Here is a 23,910-nt window from a genome sequence, read left to right as displayed (position 1 = left end):
ACTTGCATATTCATGTCTTATTGGTTTTCCTAGAAGATCACTTTCACCATTGTTTTCCTTGCTGGAAAACAGATAAGTGCTCCTAGCACTTGTTTGGCTGAATGCAAATCAGTATATTTATATTCAAGGACTGTAAAATATCAGCCCCCAAGCACCTAAGTGACAGCATTGCCCGGGCCCTTCTCATATAAATCTTGTATAAATCTCCATTCTCCTTACTGTCTCTACCCTGGCATCTAAACTCAGGCTATTTGCCCCACTCTGAAATGTCCTCCTCCTTGCTTTACCTACACAAATTCTATCTACATTCCAAGCTTCAAGATCTGGCTGCAGTTCCACTTGGTCTGTTCAACTTCTCCAGGAAGACCCAAGTGAGGAAGAGGATAAGCATCAATGTAACCAGAAGGACATTCTCTGCAACCATTAATAATAAAGGTTGGATATAACCTAGACATCACCAAAACACCACCACAGGCTAAAGTACAAAGTTTAAGTGTAAGTTAATGTTACGGGAAAAGGAATCAGCATAACCATGAAAATACATGATCTCATTTCCACTAAGAGAAACATGCGTATTGTGAATATGGACAAAAAAAATCTGGATGGATAAACAGAATGTTATCTCTAGGGACAACTAACTGCGGCTTTTTCTTTTCTCTTTTTATTGTACTCCTGAAGGAAGAAACAGACAGAACAGGCTCCATCTTGAAAGCAGGACTCCATCTTGGGCCGGACTGTGGACTTTGAGCTATACGCCCAGTATCTATGGAAACGACACACCGACTGGAAAACCAGGCCCCCCGGATGGAAGAACCCCAGGGCTCATACCTAGACTCTCCATTGCCTAAAAGAATACCCTAATTATCTGTGTAACCAAATAGAATCATAAATTCTATTATGCTTATTGGGGTATGACCATAGGCCTATTAATAATTGTCCACTGTTAACTACCTAGGCTTAAGGCATATGAATCACAGGTTAACTTTGATTGTTTCTTTCTCTTCCTTTGTTCAGACTAGTTGCAGGGAACTTGGGGAGGTGGCTTTGGGCACGTACACTTAAGATATATAAGGTTTTCACAAAAACTGGTTGGGGTCCTTGGCTAAGAGGAGACTCTGCCGTGGGCCCGCCGGTGTAATAAACTGCACTCCACTATCTGCATTGTTATTCTGAGTGAGTTCATTTCCTGGAACGCGTGGCTACAACACTTCCTCATTTACTTAATATATTACTTTCACAAAAGAGAAAAACACATCTAAAAAATGGAATAGTGAAAGGAAAGAGCTGTGTGTTAAGAGTTAAACGTTGCACCTCACTTTTAAAACCTGAGCAAAATCTAAGGGGTAAAAATGACAGCTCACTTCTGTTTTGCAGCAAAATGAAGTGGTTACATTTCCACCCATAGGAATGTTTCAGTCCATAAGGCCTAAACATAAAGGAAACTATTTTGTACCAGAAAATCAACTGCAGCTAAGACGATTAGCACTGACAAGAAGGTGCTTCTTGCATAAACCAATTAAAGACACAAAGATACCAGTCCTAAGGTGTTAATAGCTAAAATTAGCAGCTCCAGATTTTGTTTCCAAACCAAGTTTGAATGGTTTAGCTTGCTCTATGATATTCTTAAGAGAAAAATACAAGCCAAAAGGAAATATGATGGAAGTTCCACATGTATCCTCACTGCCGTTTGGAGTATCTGGCACATAATAGATGCCATCAGTGAACAAATAAATTTACCTCATGCTTCAAAATCTTGATTAGCCAAAGAAGGAAGATATACATGGAAAGACAGGATACACAGTACACAGTAATACAGGAAAAGTTTTGAAAAACACAACCATGCCAAAGACCTCATACATATATACAAGGAGCATATGGAAAAAATTGTATTGAAGGAACTTGACAATATCATATTATCTAATAAGTTGAAAATTCTGTTAAATTTTTTTTCATCTAAGGAATCCTTTCATTGCTCATTACTGTTCATTCTGTAAATACAGACTTCTGTGTAAATGACACCAATATTATTGCTAGCAAGAAAGCAAAATTGTAATTAGAACATTATGTGAATGAAACATCTTATTTCTTGCTGTTCTTTTAATTCTCTAGTACTAATAATACAAGACATACAAATTCAGTCAAAGCTTCAAATAACTCTAGATAATCAGATAGCTGTTGTTTACGTGGTGATGGCACCAAATCCCTCATGAAGACATGGATGTGATTTGTTGTTGGAACATTAATTCATTCATTTATTTTTTTAAAGCTAAAAAAAACCTTTGAAAGTAAAGTAATATAAAGCAGTAAAAAAAATCGATCAAATATCTATCTATCCATCTACGTACATATCTACCTATATCTATCTATCTTCCTGCTAAAAGACTAAATTAGTTGTTTGAGGATCTCATATGTTCCTTTTTAGTCAGTTGTAGTGCCTTTTGGGGGGGCCTGAAAGCTTAAAAAAAACACAGAGAACCAGTGAGTTACTGATGATTAGTTGACAAGGTAATTCTATAGTCTTTTAATGGTAAACTGGTCTTATGTTTGTTCTAAAGGAGAGACACTCAGTGATCTGCCCATCACAGCCTAAAAAAAGAATACTACCTGCCCTTCACAGATGAAAAAGTACCATGGAATTGCTGTCATCAGGATATTTATATTACATAGTATTTCCATCCAAAAATAGGCAGGGGTTTTCTCTTCTACACCAACCCTGGCTCCTATACCCATCCTCCCTGAAAAGCATGAGGTGACCCACATGTCATATTTGAGGGACTCACACAGGTTACCTTCTCCCCAGTGTGAGGAGAGCCACTGCTCTATGCATACAAAAGCTGGTTACTCTGCCATCAGCCATTCATTATTTACTACCAAGCTCTAAGGATATTATTACTATTTTTTTTAAAAAATCCATTCTCAAGATAAAAGTCCCCAAGAGAACTGAAGGCTAGGAAGTGAAAAGTGAGGCTGTCTCCGAATTCCCAGAATAAAACCACTGGAAACAGTACACTATGGACATTTTCCCGTATTAGTACATAGAGTCTTCCCTCATTGTTGCTAGTGCAGAGTACCATTTTACTGTCAAAGTAAAGCAATATTTATCCACTAGCTTCCCCTTTGGTTCTTCCTGGTTTTTAAAAAATTGTTACTACTAATTATGTTGCTGTTTCTTATATAATAACTATTTTTTGCATTATCTTCCAATATACAATGTCATATTAACTATTCGAAGTGGAATTGCTAAGCAAAAAGGTGTATAAATAGTAATTTGGATAGTTAATGTTACGTGTTCTATGAAAGTGTTGCAACTGGTTGTCAACGTCACCAATATAGTAGTTAAGTTGCAATTTTCCCTACCCCTTGAATTTCTTCTTCATCTCATGCACTAAAGACTGGATCTCATTCTCTGTCTGATTAATAAATTAAGATTTATTTGACTATAAGGGAGGATGAGGTATTTTCATACATTTGTAGTCATTTGGATATTTTTGTGTGTGAACTGCCTCTTCATTTATCTCCTGGTTTTCCTGGAAGGCATGATCTCAAAGGCTGGGCAAGGCTATAGGCAATCCCTGTGCATATAATCCCAATGATATACATCTTTCTTGTGCCATTCAGGAAATACTTCAGAAGGAAAATCAGAGAATTTGGCTTTATGACAGGGATAACCACCTGTTCTAGTTCTTTCTTTTGTTAAAAATAAAGAGTACACAAGCAGTAGTCCTTTATTATTAGCAATAGATTTCTAGTGATACACTTCAAGGGATCACAATCTTCCATCCAGATTAGTTTCAAAAATAAACTACATTACCTAAAACAGTATCAGTGACTTAAATACTTTATTTTTAATAACTCTCCTATTCATGATTGCAATTTTTTTAAAGCCTGCTTTTATCTACTCTTCAAAAATATATACTAGTTTTGTTTAGAAGTATGAGTTAAATCTAATTAGTTAACTTTAGAAATGCATAAATCCAATCATTATAATTATGCTCACTTAAATTTGGAAAAAACAGATTTAAAACTTATGTTCTATCACAGAAAATATTTCAAAACAGTGGCTGCCTTTGACGCAAAATTGTAAGAAGGAGAAAAGTACTCTCAAGCAATTATGTAAATAGTAAACAAATAGCTCAATTAGAGGGTACAGCCAGGCATTTAAGAGCAGAAAGGGTAACTAGGCATGGAAGATTCTTGAAAGACTAACAATAGACTTTTCTAATGTATTTCATAAAAACTTATGAGCCCACACATTAATATACAACTGTAATGAAATACCAGCGGGACAGATGCTCAATGATACAACTTCAGGTTTCTAAAATCCCTATAAACATGTGAACTCACCCACAAAAAGAACCAAAGTGTCTTACCTCTGTGGCCAGGCTCTGGCTTGCACCATTGTCGAGGAGAAACTTGACAACTTCCAGGTGGTTCTCCTGGGCTGCCATATACAATGGTGTGAAACCATTCTGCAAAACACCAATTCAAATGTTTGTAGCTTTTTAAAGCTGACCTATCTTTCCACTGTATTGATGCTGTTATATGTTTCAGGAAATGCTCACACATAATAATTTTTATGATACTTTAATGTATATATTTATATATATTACAAAACCTGAGTATGATAGTTTAAGCACAACTATGAAGCATAATTGTTAATTATGCTTCACAATTCTAGTTTGAGTGTCGTTCATAGCTAATAGTCTAATTCAAACCAATACATCCAGTTTAGTTAAACATGTGTATCCATTTAACTAAGCACTTACAGAGTGTCTATCATGAGTAAAGAGTTTTACTAGATACCATGAAGATATGAAGAAAAATACATTTGGTCATTGTCCCAATGAGTTTTTTATCCCAAGCAATATTTATTTCTCCTAAACAAAATATGTAATACTTTTACATAAAATTAAGCACCTGAAATAGTTCCAACTTTGGAAGGAATTTATATTAATTTCATACAGATTCAAACTTATCACAGATGAGGTTACTTGGAGCAAAGGAAAGAACACCAATTTGAAAAGGGTATACTTCAGTTTTAAAGTAGAATTCGATTAGGCGGTCTACTTTTTCTAAGTTTCCTCCCTTGTATTTTTTGCAAAGACATATTGTGCATCACTGTCTGAAATGTGCCCAGCTGCCAAGGAACTTGGAAATAAATGCATGTATATATCTTAAGCTTCTTAGTAAAAAAGTTCTCTGAAACAATGTATTTCACATCTGTTCAAAGCCTTTGACTGTGTGGATCACAATAAACTGTGGAAAATTCTGGAAGAGATGGGAATACCAGACCACCTGACCTGCCTCTTAAGAAATCTGTATGCAGGTCAGGAAGCAACAGTTAGAACTGGACATGGAACAACAGACTGGTTTCAAATAGGAAAAGGAGTACGTCAAGGCTGTATACTGTCACCCTGCTTATTTAACTTATACGCAGAGTACATCATGAGAAACGCTGGACTGGAAGAAACACAAGCTGGAATCAAGATTGCCGGGAGAAATATCAATAACCTCAGATATGCAGATGACACCACCCTTATGGCAGAAAGTGAAGAGGAACTCAAAAGCCTCTTGATGAAAGTGAAAGAGGAGAGTGAAAAAGCTGGCCTAAAGCTCAACATTCAGAAAATGAAGATCATGGCATCTGCTCCCATCACTTCATGGGAAATAGATGGGGAAACAGTGGAAACAGTGTCAGACTTTATTGTTTTGGGCCCCAGAATCACTGCAGATGGTGACTGCAGCCATGAAATTAAAAGATGCTTACTCCTTGGAAGAAAAGTTATGATCAACCTAGATAGTATATTCAAAAGCAGAGACATTACTTTGCCAACTAAGGTCCATCTAATCAAGGCTATGGTTTTTCCTGTGGTCATGTATGGATGTGAGAGTTGGACTGTGAAGAAGGCTGAGTGCCGAAGAATTGATGCTTTTGAACTGTGGTGTTGGAGAAGACTCTTGAGAGTCCCTTGGACTGCAAGGAGATCCAACCAGTCCATTCTGAAGGAGATCAACCCTGGGATTTCTTTGGAAGGAATGATGCTAAAGCTGAAACTCCAGTACTTTGGCTACCTCATGCGAAGAGTTGACTCATTGGAAAAAAACTCTGATGCTGGGAGGGATTGGGGGCAGGAGGAGAAGGGGACGACCGAGGATGAGATGGCTGGATGGCATCACGGACTCGATGGACGTGAGTCTGAGTGAACTCCGGGAGTTGGTGATGGACAGGGAGGCCTGGTGTGCTGCGATTCATGGGGTTGCAAACAGTCGGACACGACTGTGTGACTGAACTGAACTGAACTGAAAATACTGTAATATTACCAAAAAAAACTTATTGCAAGATATATATATATACCAAAATGTATTTTTCAAACTATAATAAATTCTCTTTGAACAAATTTTTCAGAATTTATTTCTATTTAACTAACTGGTCTGGAAATTTTGTTGTATATATTATGCAATCTCAAAGAATAAATGGAAATACATTCTAAATTAAATGTTACAAAACAATACTCAAAGTTTTGTGATTCCAAAGGTTTAAGTTCATTATTATAAATATCCATTATTATATAATGACCTTACTTATCAAATCTCTGGATGAGTAATATGAATAACATAAAATCCAACGTCTACTAACATCAATTTTTTGGTTTATACCTCAGAATTAGGAAGTTTAAAAGATTCTTAAGCAGATAAAAGTGAAAGTGAAGTCGCTCAGTTGTGTCCGATTCTTTGTGACCCCATGGACTGTAGCCTACCAGGTTCCTCTGTCCATGGGATTTTCCAAGCAATAGTACTGGAGTGGATTGCCATTTCCTTCCGCAAGGGATATTCCCGACCCAGGGATCAAACCCAGGTCTCCTGCATTGTAGACAGACGCTTTACCGTCTGAGCCACCAGGGAATAAATCTACCATGGTGAATATACTTCATTCATCAGAGAGTTCCTCTATTCTACTTATTTTACACATAGTTGTAATTAGCTAGGTTATTAGCTTGCCAAGCTCAAGATTAGAGACACAGAATTAGAGGCAGCAGAGTATGACAGAAGATTCAAGCTTCTTCACTGTATATTAGTTACCTAGTAAAATCATTAATTTCACTGTTACTTTGTTCTATCATGAAAGGTTTTATCAATATTAAATATGAAACATGCATAACTGCAATCCAATGTGTGTGTGTGTGTATGTGTATGTCGGGGGGGCGGGGGAGGGGATAGGTGGGTTTCATCTTCATCACTCTTCCCAGACCTATGAGGGAAACTGAAAGCTAGTTTAGACCTTTTATCATATTACTTTTTTCTCCTTTTCTTATTTGACCAAAATGAAAGACTGTTCAACTCTTGGTTGATTTAAGTATCTCTTAACCAAAAAAGACAAAAAAATTTAAAATATTAAAAAGAAAAGGTGGATTTTCCTTATCACTGTATGAACTGAGTATCTTTCTTTACATATCACCCAAAATTTCCAGACCAAATATTCAGATTTTAGGAGTAAAGTTTTTAAGAAAAAATTCCAAAATGGATATTATCTTCTGAGACATAAATATTAAGTAGATAATATATGTCAGTGGTGTCTCAACTCCAGGGCAGAGATCTGTTGTAGTTTAAGATTACCTAGGAAACACTGGTCCTGCTGCATGTCTGGTTTCTAGCCCAGTGTACTTGCACTCTTCTTGAGGAAACCTGCCAGAACCAAACATTTCCTGACCCATGAAGGGAATCCAAAACTAGGCACTGAGCTTTAGGAGATGCTGCTCTAGCAGACCTGGAGTTTCTACAGAGTGACTAGTAAAAAGCTACAACTTTTACATCATCCTGTTGCCTTCTTCATCATGGCAGAGGGTGAAATGCTGGAATCTCAGAAATAATCTGCAGACACGAGTCACAGTGAGATGGGGCTCTGTTTCCACAGTAGTTTTTCCTTTTCTTTTTTGAATGCTTGACACTGTATAGCTATGGCTTGAAAGCCGGTCATTTTCTGAATGGTCACATGCTTTCATACTTTTTTAAGTTTATAAATTTTTATGGATATATAATTCACATATGAATAAACTCACTTTCTCAAAGTGTAAAATTTAGTGTTGTTTTCATCTGTTCGCAAATTTGGGAAAATATCCTCACCACCTAATTCCAGAACATTTCATCACCTCAGAAAGGGACCATTAGTAATCATACTTCATTTGCCCCTCCTAATAGTCACTGGCAACCACTCATCTGCTTTCCATCTTCACAGATTTGTCTATTGTAAACATTTCATGTAAGTGGAATCACACATTATATGGCATTGAATGGTCTCATTTTACTTCTGCTGACCATACTGATAAAATGATTTTTTGATGAGGCCTCCATCAAGGAAATCTCAATTTTATAGTGGGCATTTGAGTGTGTGTGTGTGTGTGTGTGTGTGTGTGTGTGTGTGTGTATTTTGGTCCCTTCATTTGGCAGTACTGCTTTTTCTTTAGAGGAACTATGTTTTCACTGATGTTTAGGTAGGACTGGTCTTGGTTGGAATTTGATGCAAATTGGCCAGCCCTTCTTCAACCACAAGGTGAGTGCATGTAACGGATGGCTGTGCCATGACTACTCTCCAATCCTCAGTCCTGTTTTCTACCAAACCTCCCCTCTCCACCCTCGGATGACCTGCAGGGAACATATCAAAGGACAATCTTACCCTTTAGCTTCTGACTAGGTTCTCTCACTCCAACTACCTAGTTTCCAAAGCTTTCTGAAAGCTTCTTTAGCCTTCTGTTCTATGGGTTCCTCAGAGAATTCCAAATTGCTGAAGTTATTTGGATTAAAGCAATAGAAATTAACACCAATTAATAAAAAAATCACCTTTCAGGAAAGGATTAAGAAGCTGTGAGAACACATACACAGCATTTAGTTATGTTATAGGGAGATAATTCTAAGCACCCTTTGGAAAGAGTGAAAAAAGGTATTACCATTACTCTCTAGTGCAAAGAGGCTTAAGGTGTCAGTAAATTCAGTGTGGATGACCTAGAGCTGTAATGCTTTTCTGTGAAATGGTACTTGGATTAGGAAAATGGTCAGATTTCAGGAAAGATGTTATTTTTCTCTTAAGAGAAAAAAGTACATCACTGGTTTTATATTAATTTCCTAACTTAGGAAATTTCCAAAACAAAGAGCTGACCAAAAAGGAACATATGGGTGGCCCAATTTACATTTTCTTTTCTGTAGCAACAATAGACTGAATTCTCAAAAAGCAGAACAGCTCAAGACTGAATATGCTTCTTGATACCCGACTTTATCCAATATCTTCAATTCCCTCTGCTCTGAAGGCATTTCAGTGTTATTATAACTGTTGTGGTGTTATTATAAGTATGCAAAGTTGCAGATTTATAGTTTTATAGATAGTACTGAGGCATGCTGCCTAGATCCACTAAAATAAAATAAAAATGAAATAAAATGAACTAAAATAAGGGCTTAAATTTCATCCTTGAAATTTTCTTATCTATGCTAGTTTCCTCTAACTAAGCTTTTATATATCAAAAAGTCCTGTTTCTAATTAAAGTATTAAGGGCTTGGTAATAAATTTGTACTGTTTCGTATATGATATTAATTTTTCTGAAGGCTGTTTACATCAGAGATATGCTATGAGTATGAAGGTCAGAAAGGCTCTATTTGGACCACATCCATTGTCTAGCTTCATCAGGATCTGACCTCCTCCTCAATAGGAAACATTAAAAACACAGAAAGACCAAGGAAACATTGATTTAATTAAAGGGCTTTGTCTTTGTTAAAACCACTGTGAAAACCTGTCCATTTAGAATACTTTGATAGCGAAAATATTATTTGAAATAGAATCTCAGGGACAGGGGAGCCTGGTGGGCTGCTGTCTACGGGGTTGTACAGAGTTGGACACGACTGAAGCGACTTAGCAGCAGCAGCAGCAGCTTCTTTTTTATAAATATGGTTGGTGTCTTATGGAATAAAGACAGAGAAAGAGAAAAGCATGAGGGATGTCATTTGGCCTGACAGTTTAGGATTTTTCAAGAGCAAACACTGTTAAATCACTGTTGTATTTTATATTAAGTACCAAGGACTTAAATTAGAGTTCTTTAAAATCATAATTTAGTTATCTAACCCCATTTCTTTCTCAGAGGAGGCCTAAATGATTTCCTGGAACATTAAGTAATATAAGAAAGAGTTAACTACTTCTTAAGACCTAAGATCAAGGCAATGACAAAAATTATTACAAGAATATCTATAAACGCCTAGTTTATAGAGTCACAGTTCATCAGAACTTGATATTGTCCAATGCTATTTTTATTTTCCAGGAGAATTTTTATATTTAAGGAAGGTGAGGGGCTCTTTTGATACTGTTCCTCATTGGCAATTAATTATTGTCTATATAGGATAAAATTTCACATGGACAGGAATATTGTTGTTCTTGAGTATTAATATTCCTGTGATGTTCTGCCACCTAAATGGAATTTCATTGCACTTCATGGTGGTATTGCTTGTTGTTCTTTATGAAAGTTCCTTTTGAAAAGCTGCTACCAGGAATTATCTTTGAAACCCCATTCGGCTGTGTGGTGATCTCATTACTTACTCCATCAGTAGAATGATGCAGTTCAGAAGGTTTCTGAGGGCAGGTGTCTAGAGGAAGGGGGGCAGGTTTTTACTGTCAAGTGTGTGGCTGGGTATTCCAAGCACAGCTCCAAGGAACAGGGCATTTCATAGCCCATGTTCTTCTTCCGCACTTCATCATCAGAAGAGAATGTGTATAAATTGAAATCAAATCTGGTTAGGATTTTATTTTGACTACAGCTTCTCCCAGACATTGGAGAGAAGGTTTAAAACTATGCCTCCTTTGATCATTAGTCAAGAATGTGTACATTGTTTACAAGATGGGGAGGCTAACCGTCTCTCCCTTGGGGGAAAAAAAGAAGAAAACGAAAATGGACTGAAGCATTTCCCACTACCTCAGAGCTTAACGCCAGCTACTTCCTGAGTGAAAAAGATCATAGAGGCATTTAAACATAATTGGTTGAAAAGCGTAATGCTTCTCTTGTGGTCAGCTGGTCTGTATTTCTCTCATATTTGTCAATATTCAACTTTATATCACTCCTTTCTGGAAAAACATTATTACTCTAAGTGAGCTCTCACTGGGAATCAGAACAGGTGGCATAAACCATGGAACAAAAGTCCAACCACAGGGAACTAAAGAGTCGACCAATTACACAAGACACCAGGTGGTAGGAAGAACAGTTTTGAGAGGGTAACAGGCAGGAAGGCCAGGGGTCTCCAAACGGAGGAAACAGGCTGCAAGCGTCAGGCATTTTCTCTCTCTCTCTTAAGCGGCAGGAGGAAACTAACTACAAGTGTCAGACTATTTTCCCTTCTCTACACAGAATTAAAAGGAGGCTTCTCTTAAAATCCGGTGTTGCCATGAGGACACCTGATTTCACCGGAACTTAACTTCTCTCAAACCCTGAGCTAACCAAGGTGGTTTTTTTTTAATGGAAATATTTTTCTTAAGCTATGTTAATAAACTATGTATTTACCCTAGACTCTGTCTTTCTTCAAGTCAGTTCCACTTAAGACTCAGAACCCATAAGGGCTCAACAGACCAGTACGTTTTACTCATACATTGTTCTCCTAACCTATGTTAATGAAACGATATATTTACCTGGAAACCTGCCTTTTTTCAAGATTCACATCATTCGTTTTATGGCCTGAGTGGACTCACTTTGTGTCAATGTCATCCCAGACTGCATGTTGTGGGTGAGGGGCCTGGTGCCACTCTGAGGTTTGAGACATTTCCTTTCTGTAACCAACAGCTTGCTTATGGGTATATAACATACTGCCGAAGGCTAGCACAGGGGGCCTCTTTCTGCCCCCTTCTGATGTCTATGTCAGAAGCTTTCTCTATCTCTTTTATACTTCAATAAAACTTTACTACACAAAAGCTGTAAGCAATCAAGCCTTGTCACCGGCCCTGGATTGAATTCCTCTCCTCTGGAGGCCAAGAATCCTGGCTTCTTTCATGGCTCAGCAGCAACCTTTCAGTTTCTTTTCTGCAACACTGATATTTAATGGCATCAGAGCTTTCATCAATATGGCTGAAGTAACAAGGTGGAAAGTCACTGCAATTCTGTGGACCCATAAAGTGCAAGAGGCTCCTGTTATTCAAAGATAATCAGTACTGGAAAAAGCTGAGGAAATCAAGCGCACTGAAGGTGGAGATCAAAAGGCCACAGTAAATAATGAAAAAAGTTAGATTGAGACTTCATCTTAAAAGAGAAAACCAGAAATTGTAAAAGCAAATTTATACGATTTAACAAAACGTAGGTTATAACTGTATCGTGTACGAGTTCACAGAATGAATGAAGACTAAACCAACTATGATTCTGGGGGAGAAAGTATGATTTTCATTTCCAAGAACACTATATGATGGGTCGACAGCCTTCACTTTTTATTTTCAGACTAATTTTTTCCTTCATTTAACATTTTGATTCTCAAATCATTCAAGTTGGAAACATCTGTCAGGAAATCATCCTGATTCTTCATACAGTCTGGTCTACTCCTGCCAGAAAGCCACGACCTCACAACTTGGCTGTGGGTCCAGCAGTCCTCTAGCATCGTTTTTCCTGACTTCAGAATGATAGCCTACATCTTTTGGAAAACTTGCAGCTTTGATCTATAGTCAATTTGTTCAACCTAACACCCTGGGGTAGATATTGATGAACAAGGATAGATGTCAGCCTTTAGCTGGAAGGAATGTTTGAGTAGAGGTCAGTTCTTAAAATGGTCAGGTCCTTAGAGATTATCATACTAAACGAAGTAAGTCAGAAAGAGAAAGACAAACACCATATGATATCATTTATATGTGGAATCTAAAATATGATAGAAATGAACCTATCTATGAAACAGAAACAGACTCACAGACACAGAGAAAAGACTTGCTGTTGCTAAGTGAGGGGGAAGGATTGGGAGTTTGGGATTAGCAGAGAATTATTATATGGGGAATGGATAAATAAGATACTACAGTGTAGCACAGGGCACTATATCCAATATCGTGTGATAAACCATAATAGAAAAGAATATGAAAAGGAATATATATATAAATGTATAACTGAGTCACGTTGTTGTACAGTAGAAATGAACACAACATGGCAAATCAACTATACTTCAATAAAATTAAAAAAAAAAAAAAGGTCCTTAGTGGATATTTCTGTGTTATGATGATGTATGCTCTCCCACACAAGCTCACATCTCTGGGGGACTCACATAATGAATAATTTGGATCATGAAGACCTGTATTTTTAGACCAATAAAGTGAACTTAATTTTTTTGGACTCAAAGTCCACCAATTGATAATCTATTAGTCTTTTTGTTAGAGCTCCATGCAGGACTCTGAGAGCTTGTAGGAGAATCTTCTGAAAGAATGATGGGTGTATATCCATTACAAACAATCTGGAAATTTTAATGTTTGGGGATTTTAGAATTTCTTCTCCTTTTTTTATCCCCCACTAATCTGTTTCAGGGAGCAACAACAATGCCTCGGTTAGTAAATACGAATTGACCATACTGGACTTTAGCTAACATCATAAAATAGAGTAAGTCTCTACATTACAGAGATTCTCCAATCATTTGTGTTTATCACTACCAGCCATACATACCAGTCTACAGATGGCTGACTTTGAAAAACCTCTTCCTTTCACATGTAGAGGATTGCAAATGAGGATATATATGAAACTAAATAATCTGGAATAATTTACCTATTCAATGAATATTTATGTGTGTGTGCTAAGTTGGTTCAGTCATGTCCAACTTTTTGTAATCCTATGGACTATAACCTGCCAGGCTCCTCTATCCATGAGATTCTCCGGGCAAGAATACTGGAGTGGGTTGTCATGCCCTCTTTCAGGAGATTTTCCTGACCGAGGGATAGAACCTGTGTCTCTTAAGTCTCATGCATTGGTGAGCAGGTTCTTTACCATTAGTGCCACCTGGGAAGCCCATTCAATGAATATAACTCTTTTAAATTTATATTTTACATTGAAGCATAGTTGATTTACAATGCCATGTTAGTTTCAGGTGTATAGCAAAATGATTCGGCTATGCATATACATATGGTCATACTTTTTCAGATTTGCTTGCTATATACATTATTATACAATATTGACTAAAGTTTCCTGTGATATACAGTAGGTCCTTATTTATCTATTTTATATATAAGTGTCTTTTCCTGCATGCTCAGTTGCTCGGTCATGTCCAACTTTTTGCAACCCCATTGATGGCAACCTGCCAGGCTCCTCTGTCCATGAAATTCTTTAGGCAAGAATACTGGAATGGATTGCCATTTCCTACTCCAGGGGATCTTTCCAACCCAGGGATAGAACCCGAGTCTTCTGCATTGGCAGGCAGATTCTTTACCAACTGAGCCACCTGGGAACTCCTAATTTATCCCCCTACTCCCCACCTTTTTCTGTTGGTTTTCATAAGTTTGTTTTAAAGTCTGAGTCTGTTTCTGTTTTGTAAGTAAGTTCATTTGTATCATTTTTTTAAGATTTCACATATAAGTGATATATAGTATTTGCCTTTCTCTGACTTACCTCACTTAGTATGATAATCTCTAGTTCTGTCCATGTTGCTGCAAATGGCATTATTTCATTATTTTTGACTGAGTGGTATTCCATTGTATGTATGTATGTGTGGACACCACGTCTTATTTATCCTTTCCTCTGTGGATGGACATTTAGGTTGCTTTCATGTCTTGGCTATTGTAAACAGTGCTGGAATGAACACTAAGGTACATGTATCTTTTTGAATTATGGTGTTCTCTGGGTATATACTCAGGAGTGGGCTTGCCGGATCATATATATGGTTATTCTACTTCTAGTTTTTTAAGGAACCTCCATATTGTTCTCCATAGTGGTGCACAAATTTACATTCCCATCAACAATGTATGAATGTCCCCTTTTCTATACATGGTCTCCAACATTTACTGTTTGCAGACTTTTTTAATTGCAACAATGCTTTATTAGGGTGGCCAGGAATTGAACCCACATATCTCTAAGGTCTGCCTGTGCATTCATTTCAAAAAAAGTTACTGGAAAATACAAACAAAAGGACAGGACCTAAGTGGCTTGGTGAGTGAATTTTTGCTGCTTTTAAGGGCAAAGGGTACTTCTTCACAGCCCTTGCTGCCCTGGCCCTGCCCATTGTCCTGGGTTTTTCCTTGATGATGATATAGCTCTTCAATATTGTTTTCTTAGAATACACAAGAATAAATAAGCACCTGACCCAGAACATTATTCGTGAATCATAATCACAGCATTTCTTGGCATCTGAAATATAGGTTTACCTGGGATTGGGCGTTGACGTTGGCTCCATTTGTAACCAAGACTTTTACCACCTCTGCTTGCCCTGCCAAAGATGCTATATGCAACGCTGTGTTTCCTTTCTGTGAAATGAGAAACAAGATCCATCAGTTCACCCATCTTTCTCTCTGCTTTCAACATTTTCCAAAATATTAAATCCCTCTGTAAGTTCCCTAGGAGAGCAATGTTGATGAGTATTTCATGAGAAGCATGCCCGGATTTTTTACTGAGGGCTGAATTCTCATTGAACTGGGCAACTGACACAAAAAGTTTGAAATGTGTGGCACTGACCTTTGTCGCTGCATCCACACTGGCTTCTCTCTGCAGCAGTTCAGAAACAACTTCTACGTGGCCCTCTTTGGAAGCAAGATGGAGAGCGTTCAACCCATTCTGATTAAGTGAAGAGAAGCTTTACTCAGCAGGTTGAAACAGAGCAGTAAACAGTCTACTAAGAACTCTGAAGGGAACACCCTACCAACAACCATTCGCATGTGTGCAATGCGGGAGCCTGAATTAGGAATAAAAGTTCTTGTGGCAATTAGGCGGGTTGTTCTGATGTCATTATGTACTGTATTTTAGGAACTAATTGTTAAAGGACACATGTCTACATTTCTGAATGCTCCTCTAACAAAGCGAAGAATAACTTGATCATTCAAGTTGGTGACATTTAATAGAAAACACTGGCAAAAAGAGAAAGTCTTGGTAATAACTTGGTAATAGAGGATTTAAAGACTTTAAAGTCTGGGTTTTAAAAATCTTAACTGAAAACTTAAATAACAACAACAATCACCACAACTAACCTGATTGCAAATGTTGATGTCAACTCCATTTTTTATGTAGTCAAGGGCCTTTTCCAAGTGTCCAGCTCGAGCTGCTCTTAAGTAACTCGCGTTGGCATCAGACTGAATAAAAAAGAAAAAAAAAAAAACATTTGGTTAAAAAAAGGAAACGACTTTGCCTGTTTCTAACTACCAGATGATTGTTCAAACTATTTACAAAGAAAGTAAAACTGAGATTTTTTTCAACTGAACTATTTTATTTCTAACATGAAAACAGTAATATAAGGCCTTTATGAAGTCACCAGGAAAAGAACAAATTTTTCAAAAGTTAGTTTCAAGTGTATAAAATTATCCCTTCTGTGATGCCATAAGTGATTCCAAACTGAAAGAGAATATTTCCCAGGATGTGTAGGTATGTACAATTTCATGAGAGTTAAGAAAAATCCTGAAACTTTCTGGTAGTTACATTACAATAAACCTCACTGCTCTCTTTAATCATAAATTTAATTATACAGATGTTGAACTACAATACTATATCTGAAACTCAAAAGAGAGGTTTAACATTACCCCATTCTTTTGTATATAACAATGGCCAATTTTTCAATTAATAGTTTCATAAGTACATTTAATGCTGTTATACTAGTTTAACAGGAATTTGTGGTTAACGATGTTCTCTGCAATTTTCCTGTAGGTCATAGCCATGTTTTGGAACATTGACTGTATTTGAAAAGCATTCATTTATAAGTGTCTACAGTTTGTGAAGCATATTTTCCATATATTTTAAAGCTAAGTCCACAACCTATGGACAACTTTATTAGAAGCATTAGCCTGTACAAATAAAGAAAAAGTCCACCTTTTTTGAACATCAAAACCCAAGTCTGTAATTCATTCATTGGAAACTTCCAACTCTAAACTATTGCTAAACTCTAATACCTACAATTACACAGCTGAAATCATCTGCTACTGAAATTTTTTAATAGAAAAAAAGGTGATAAGAAAGATTGCCAAGTTGAGTCTGCACAGTTTGTAAAGGAATCTTGTTTCATGTAAAATAATACAGAAGGAGATTTTCTTGAAAGGGCTGCCGAAAACATCACTGGTTATAAATGCAATCATGCAGGATATGGCTTAAAAGAGCCAAGCATCTTCCTTCAGGCATTTGGCCACTGCCTCCTTCAAACTCCCATTCACTTGCCACCTCATCTGTAAAGGCTTCCCAGACCTCCAAGCAGAGCTTAATTGCTCAGTGCTCCCAAGGCACTCATTTCCTTGAGCCCTCTTGGTATTTATCATAGTTTTTGTTGTACCTGTCCTTTGTCTTCCCTAAATTGTAAGCTCTTTAATAATAGGCAGAGCTGTATTAAGGGATAGAAGAATGGAAAGTCACTAAGATGCCAATCCTTGAGAAACACTAATTTGACCCTGGAAATGTACTTGAGGTGAAGAGAATTCTGTTCCTCAGAAGAATCTCCAATTTTGGTGTGGGTCAGTTATGAGTTGACTTGCTCAAGACCTAAATGAAATGGCAGTGCCTCTAGGGTCTCCCCCATTTCCATGCAAATTAGTATGCCTTTCTCTGAAAGAGTCCTACTTCTTCTAAATTAGGGTTTCTTAATCTCAGCAGTACTGGCATTTTGATCCAGATAATTTTTTGATGTAAGGAACAATCCTGTCCAGTGTCCATGTTCACCAGCATTCCCAGCATCTACCAATCAGGCACCAGTGGAATCTCCTATTTGAGACAACCAAAAACGTCTTCAGGAAGCCAAGTTTCCCAGGGTGAAGGCTAAAACCTCTCCAGTTGAGAACCACTGCTCTAAAAAAATAGTAAGTCGATTTGTTTAAAGATTGTGCGTTTCAAAAGGCTTTCATATTTTGCATTGCCATACGCAAAATATGGCATTGCCATATGCCTTGACCTAGCACAAGGCAGTGGCTATAACGTTCATCCTTCTGTTTCCCCTACAACTGGAAGCATCCCTGGCACATAGCAAGTGCCTATAAATGATTTGTGAATGAATGAATCAACAAATAAATAAAATGTATGGAAATAACTGATTAATTGAGGAAGGCATGGCAACCCACTCCAGTATTCTTGCCTGAAGAATCCCCATGGTCAGAGGAGCCTGGAGGGGCAGTCCATGGGGTTGCAAAGAGATGGACATGACTGAGCAACTAAGCACAAACTGTTTAATTAAAATATTTCCTGGAATAATACAGGAGGCTTTATTAACAACAACAAAACAACATAAGAGCTATTTACGTTGAGAATTTGTTATGATATAAAGCTGAACAGCAGAGAGCATAAGCTAAGCCATAAATTTTGTGTCTGGGAACATATGTAGGTATTGCTAAAGTAAAATTGGGATTTGAGTCAAGCATGCAGATAATTTAATCAGGGCAGAGAGTTAAGTAAGTGTAAAACAACAGATTTGGTTCAAATCAGACAAAGGACACACTAAAGTTTCCAGGAATGTAATGAAACACAAAGTTCAGTCTTTAAAGCAATTTGGTACTTGGAGAAGGTTAGTTTTGTTTGCTTTGTAAGTTCAATTAGAAACAAATTAGCTATGCAAGGATGGGTCCCTGTACCATAAAACATCATCTTCTTTGTGCCTGCTCAGTGACTTATTAGTGAATTTGCCCAGAAGGGCTCTGATGCTGTCCTGGGAACAAATGACATCAGCCTGCCTGGATTATTTCAATGGCCAGAGATAACAATAGTGAATTAAGTAGGCACCCCAAACCCTGACTTTGAATACACAAAAACAGCAGTTATAGAAGTTTAAAATAAAAGCTGTCAGAATTCAAGGAAAGCCCCTGAATTGACTCCAGATCTAAAAAGGTTTGGCGACTCTTTACACTGTCCGTTTTTCTCTCACATTGTCTCAGAATTTTCCCACTAGAAAATTTAAAGCAAAACAAAATACAGACAGTATAAATAAAATCTTCCAATTCAGTGGTTGCCTACCTATTTGGTGTTCAGATTTTTTTGAGATTAACAAAAGTTATGAATCAGTTGCTTTCCTTCAATAATCACACACATATATATATACATAGATCAAGTATGCTTATGTACATCAGCTCTGCATACACACACATTTTCATACAGACATCCAATATGCATACACAAATCTGCATACATGCAATATAAATATAAATCTTCACGCATGCCATATAAACATGCATGTGCATAAAAATGCATGTGCAAACAATTTGCACACTATTTCAGGCTCAGGCTCACAAAGCTGGCTCACAGATTCATGTCGAAGAACATCTGCTCTAAGGATAAAGAATTCTCTATTTTACCCAATATATCCTGGTATCAAATAATTCTCTGAGGTGGCTAATTTATCACCTGAGAACTTCAGGAAAAAGAGAAGGGAAGAGAAAAAGAAATTATTTAATTTCTTTTTTTTTCACTTCTCCCAGCTCTCTGTTATATGCAGACATGTCCAACAGACCAATAATAATAACCAGCTTCTGCCTGTACTTCAAAGAAAAAGTCTAGGAAGAGAAAGAGAGGAAAATACGAAGAAAGTGTGAGAAGAGGGAAGTAAAGACTGCCCTCAAGAAACATGACAACTTAGGAAATGCAGTGATTACGGCGCACAGACAAGAACTGAGAAGTTCTTCCTCTAGTCTCAGCCACCTGCAAGCCACGCAGCAATGTCTTTCTTCCACAGGTATTAGTTGCATATGGACTTTGTTCTAGTCCTGCCAAAATCCAGCTGTATGGTGGTAAACAAAACAGATGTGGTACCAGTTAAGACCCACTTGCCTTCATCTCATTCTTATACATTCCCAAATTGCGCGGCTTCATTGGCAGGGTGAAGGGTGGAGTCTTCCCTTTTTTCTTTTTCCAATTCTGCCTATAATATCTATATATTGGTTATTTCCTTACTCTTAAAATGCATGTAACACTTCCTATTAGGCTCAATAACAATGTGTTGCATCTCTTAGCTGTCATTCCATCAAGTAACTAGGAGTTACTCTTAACACAGGCTATGACCTGTTTTTTAATCTAGAACATTCTATCCAAACAATGTTTCTTTAAAGCCAGTTGTAGACAAATTACTCTGGAAGGAGATTAGGTCCCATGAGAGGCTGAGCGCTGTCACATGGAAAGTCATACTGAGGAGGCCATCGTCTACAGAGTTAGTTGGTACAAAGTGAGTATGAGCAAGTTGGTCAGCATTTTTTTCTCCTCCCCCGCCCCTCCGAGACGATGAAAATCTGAAGGAGGAATTTGGAAAATGTAAGTATCTTTCGCCACTGTTTGATGTCTGGTCTACATAAAATTTTACTAGATAAGAAAGAAATATGAGCCATGTATATTCTTCAGGGAAATCGCTTAAGGACAGACAAGCATTGTTAGGAATTAAACTTACTCAGAATTTTCACCTGTACTGAATATTATTCATCAGAAAGCAGTGATTAAAAAAAACAAAACATTTTCCAAGTACTAATCTCAGTAATAACTAATACTTCATAACTCAGTGTTCTAGACACTATTACAAGCACTTAGATTAACTTAATTATATTATTGGCACTGAATTATATCATTAGTCACACTTCAAAAACAAGACCAGGAGCTGACTGTGGCTCAGATCATGAACTCCTTATTACCAAATTCAGACTTAAATTGAAGAAAGTAGGGAAAACCGCTACACCATTCAGGTATGACCTAAATCAAATCCCTTATGATTATACAGTGGAAGTGAGAAATAGATTTAAGGGCCTAGATCTGATAGACAGAGTGCCTGATGAACTATGGAATGAAGTTCGTGACATTGTGCAGAAGACAGGGATCAAGACCATCCCCATGGAAAAGAAATGCAAAAAAGCAAAATGGCTGTCTGGGGAGGCCTTACAAATAGCTGTGAAGAGAAGAGAGGCGAAAAGCAAAGGAGAAAAGGAAAGATATAGGCATCTAAATGCAGAGTTCCAAAGAATAGCAAGAAGAGATAAGAAAGCCTTCTTCAGCGATCAATGCAAAGAAATAGAGGAAAACAACAGATTGGGAAAGACTAGAGATCTATTCAAGAAAATTAGACATACCAAGGGAACACTTCATGCAAAGATCGGCTTGATAAAGGACAGAAATGGTATGGACCTAACAGAAGCAGAAGATATTAAGAAGAGGTAGCAAGAATACATGGAAGAACTGTACGAAAAAGATCTTCACAACCCAGATAGTCATGATGATGTGATCACTAATCTAGAACCAGACATCTTGGAATGTGAAGTCAAGTGGGCCTTAGAAAGCATCACTACAAACAAAGCTAGTGGAGGTGATGGAATTCCAGTAGAGCTGTTTCAAATCCTGAAAGATGATGCTGTGAAAGTGCTGCACTCAATATGCCAGCAAATTTGGAAAACTCAGCAGTGGCCACAGGACTGGAAAAGGCCAGTTTTCATTCCAATCCCAAAGAAAGGCAATGCCAAAGAATGCTCAAACTACCGCACAATTGCACTCATCTCACATGCTAGTAAAGTGATGCTCAAAATTGTCCAAGCCAGGCTTCAGCAATATGTGAACCGTGAACTCGCTGATGTTCAAGCTGGTTTTAGAAAAGGCAGAGGAACCAGAGATTAAATTGCCAACATCTGCTGGATCATGGAAAAAGCAAGAGAGTTTCAAAAAACATCTATTTCTGCTTTATTGACTATGCCAAAGCCTTTGACTGTGTGGATTACAATAAACTGTGGAAAATTCTGAAAGAGATGGGAATACCAGACCACCTGACCTGCCTCTTGAGAAATCTGTATGCAGGTCAGGAAGCAACAGTTAGAACTGGACATGGAACAACAGACTGGTTTCAAATAAGAAAAGGAGTATGTCAAGGCTGTATATTGTCACGCTGCTTATTTAACTTATATGCAGAGTACATCATGAGAAACGCTGGACTGGACGAAACACAAGCTGGAATCAAGATTGCCGGGAGAAATATCAATAACCTCAGATATGCAGATGATACCACTCTTATGGCAGAAAGTGAAGAGGAGCTAAAAGGCCTCTTGATGAAAGTGAAAGAGGAGAGTGAAAAAGTTGGCCTAAAGCTCAACATTCAGAAAACGAAGATCATGGCATCTGGTCCCATCACTTCATGGCAAATAGATGGGGAAGCAGTGGAAACAGTGTCAGACTTTATTTTTTTGGGCTCCAGAATCACTGCAGATGGTGACTGCAGCCATGAAATTAAAGACACTTACTCCTTGGAAGAAAAGTTATGACCAACCTAGATAGCATATTCAAAAGCAGAGACATTACTTTGCTGACTAAGGTCCAACTAGTCAAGGCTATGGTTTTTCCTGTGGTCATGTATGGATGTGAGAGTTGGACTGTGAAGAAGGCTGAGTGCCGAAGAATTGATGCTTTTGAACTGTGGGGTTGGAGAAGACTCTTGAGAGTCCCTTGGACTGCAAGGAGATCCAACCAGTCCATTTTGAAGGAGATCAGCCCTGGGATTTCTTTGGAAGGAATGATGCTAAAGCTGAAAGCCCAGTACTTTGGCCACCTCATGTGAAGAGTTGACTCATTGGAAAAGACTCTGATGCTGGGAGGGATTGGGGGCAGGAGGAGAAGGGGACGACTGAGGATGAGATGGCTGGATGGCATCACGAACTCGATGGACGTGAGTCTGAGTGAACTCTGGGAGATGGTGATGAACAGGGAGGCCTGGTGTGCTGCAATTCATGGGGTCGCAAAGAGTCGGACACGACTGAGCGACTGAACTGAACTGAACTGAATATAATATGTATCAATTGTATAAGAGTGGTGTGTGTGTCTGTGTGTGTGTGTGTGTGTCCCCAACTCTTTGTGACCCCATGGACTGTAGCCCACCAGGCTCCTCTGTCCATGGGATTCTCCAGGCAAGAATACTGGAGTGGGTAGCCATGCCCTCCTCCAGGGGATCTTCCCCACCCAGAGACTGAACCCAGGTCTCTTGCATTTTAGGCAGATTCTTTACCCTCTGAGCCTCCAGGGAAACCCCAATTGTATAAGCACGTATATTAACTTCGTCCATATAATATTCCCATGGAATAGTATAGCAGTAACTCATTAGTTCATTATTTCATTCATTTTCCATCAAACCACTGTCCATCAGTCTGTCCATTCATCAATCCATCAGATGAACTATGTAGGTACTTTCAATTATGTCCCCTTTCAAGCCCAGTTCCTTCACTGAGTTTATTTTAAGGCTCAAGATCAGTCTGAGAGTGGCTCACCCGAAGACAGGCAGACTGCCGATGCAGTGGGAATAGTAAGAGTTCCGCTCCACTGCCACTAGACCTCAGGGCGCAACCTCTGACATCTATGACTACCTCATCTACCAATTCTCTCTTTTTCCTTTATTTCACCTTTCCACCTATCTGGGAACCATGTGAAGGGGAAGATGATCCTTCCTGTAAGCTTTAGGTTCTTTTTCTCTCCTGGTGTCCTGTTTTCTGTCTACCAACATACTCAGGTATTTCTTAAACCTAAACTGCTCCCCCTCAAAAAAAAAAAAAAACCCACACAAACAAAAACAAAACAATCTTTTCTTCCACTTTTGTACCGAGCACTCTTTGCAAGGGATGTCTGTTTCTCAGTGCCGTAGACTACTTAATTGGTCTGTATCCACTAGCAGTGTTACCTGTGGCAAGATTTTAAACATGTGTGCCTCAGTTTTCTCAGCTGTCAAATGGGGATAAAATAATCTACTATCAGAATGAAATTAGTTCATGTACAGTAATTAACAGGCTGAGTGCATAGGAAACAATAAATGATTACTATT

At 38.0% G+C, this 23,910-nt stretch overlaps 1 protein-coding gene across 1 annotated transcript in view; it reads right to left on the bottom strand.

The window, feature by feature from the left end:
• ANK3 (ankyrin 3) overlaps positions 1-23,910 on the bottom strand; it is a 375,681-nt gene that overhangs the window by 235,350 nt on the left and 116,421 nt on the right. The window contains exons 2-5 of the mRNA XM_052641329.1: positions 16,151-16,252; positions 15,642-15,740; positions 15,335-15,433; positions 4,371-4,469 (exon numbers count right to left, since the gene is read on the bottom strand). Of these exons, the coding sequence (XP_052497289.1) occupies positions 4,371-4,469; positions 15,335-15,433; positions 15,642-15,740; positions 16,151-16,252 (399 nt within the window). The remainder of the gene's footprint in view (positions 1-4,370; positions 4,470-15,334; positions 15,434-15,641; positions 15,741-16,150; positions 16,253-23,910) is intronic.

The sequence above is a fragment of the Budorcas taxicolor genome, chromosome 5 (genome assembly GCF_023091745.1).
Source record: "Budorcas taxicolor isolate Tak-1 chromosome 5, Takin1.1, whole genome shotgun sequence".
In the NCBI taxonomy this organism is placed as follows: Eukaryota; Metazoa; Chordata; class Mammalia; order Artiodactyla; family Bovidae; genus Budorcas; species Budorcas taxicolor.
The sequence above is the reverse complement of the archived record's forward strand: the minus strand, read 5'-3'. Positions and strand labels throughout refer to the sequence as shown.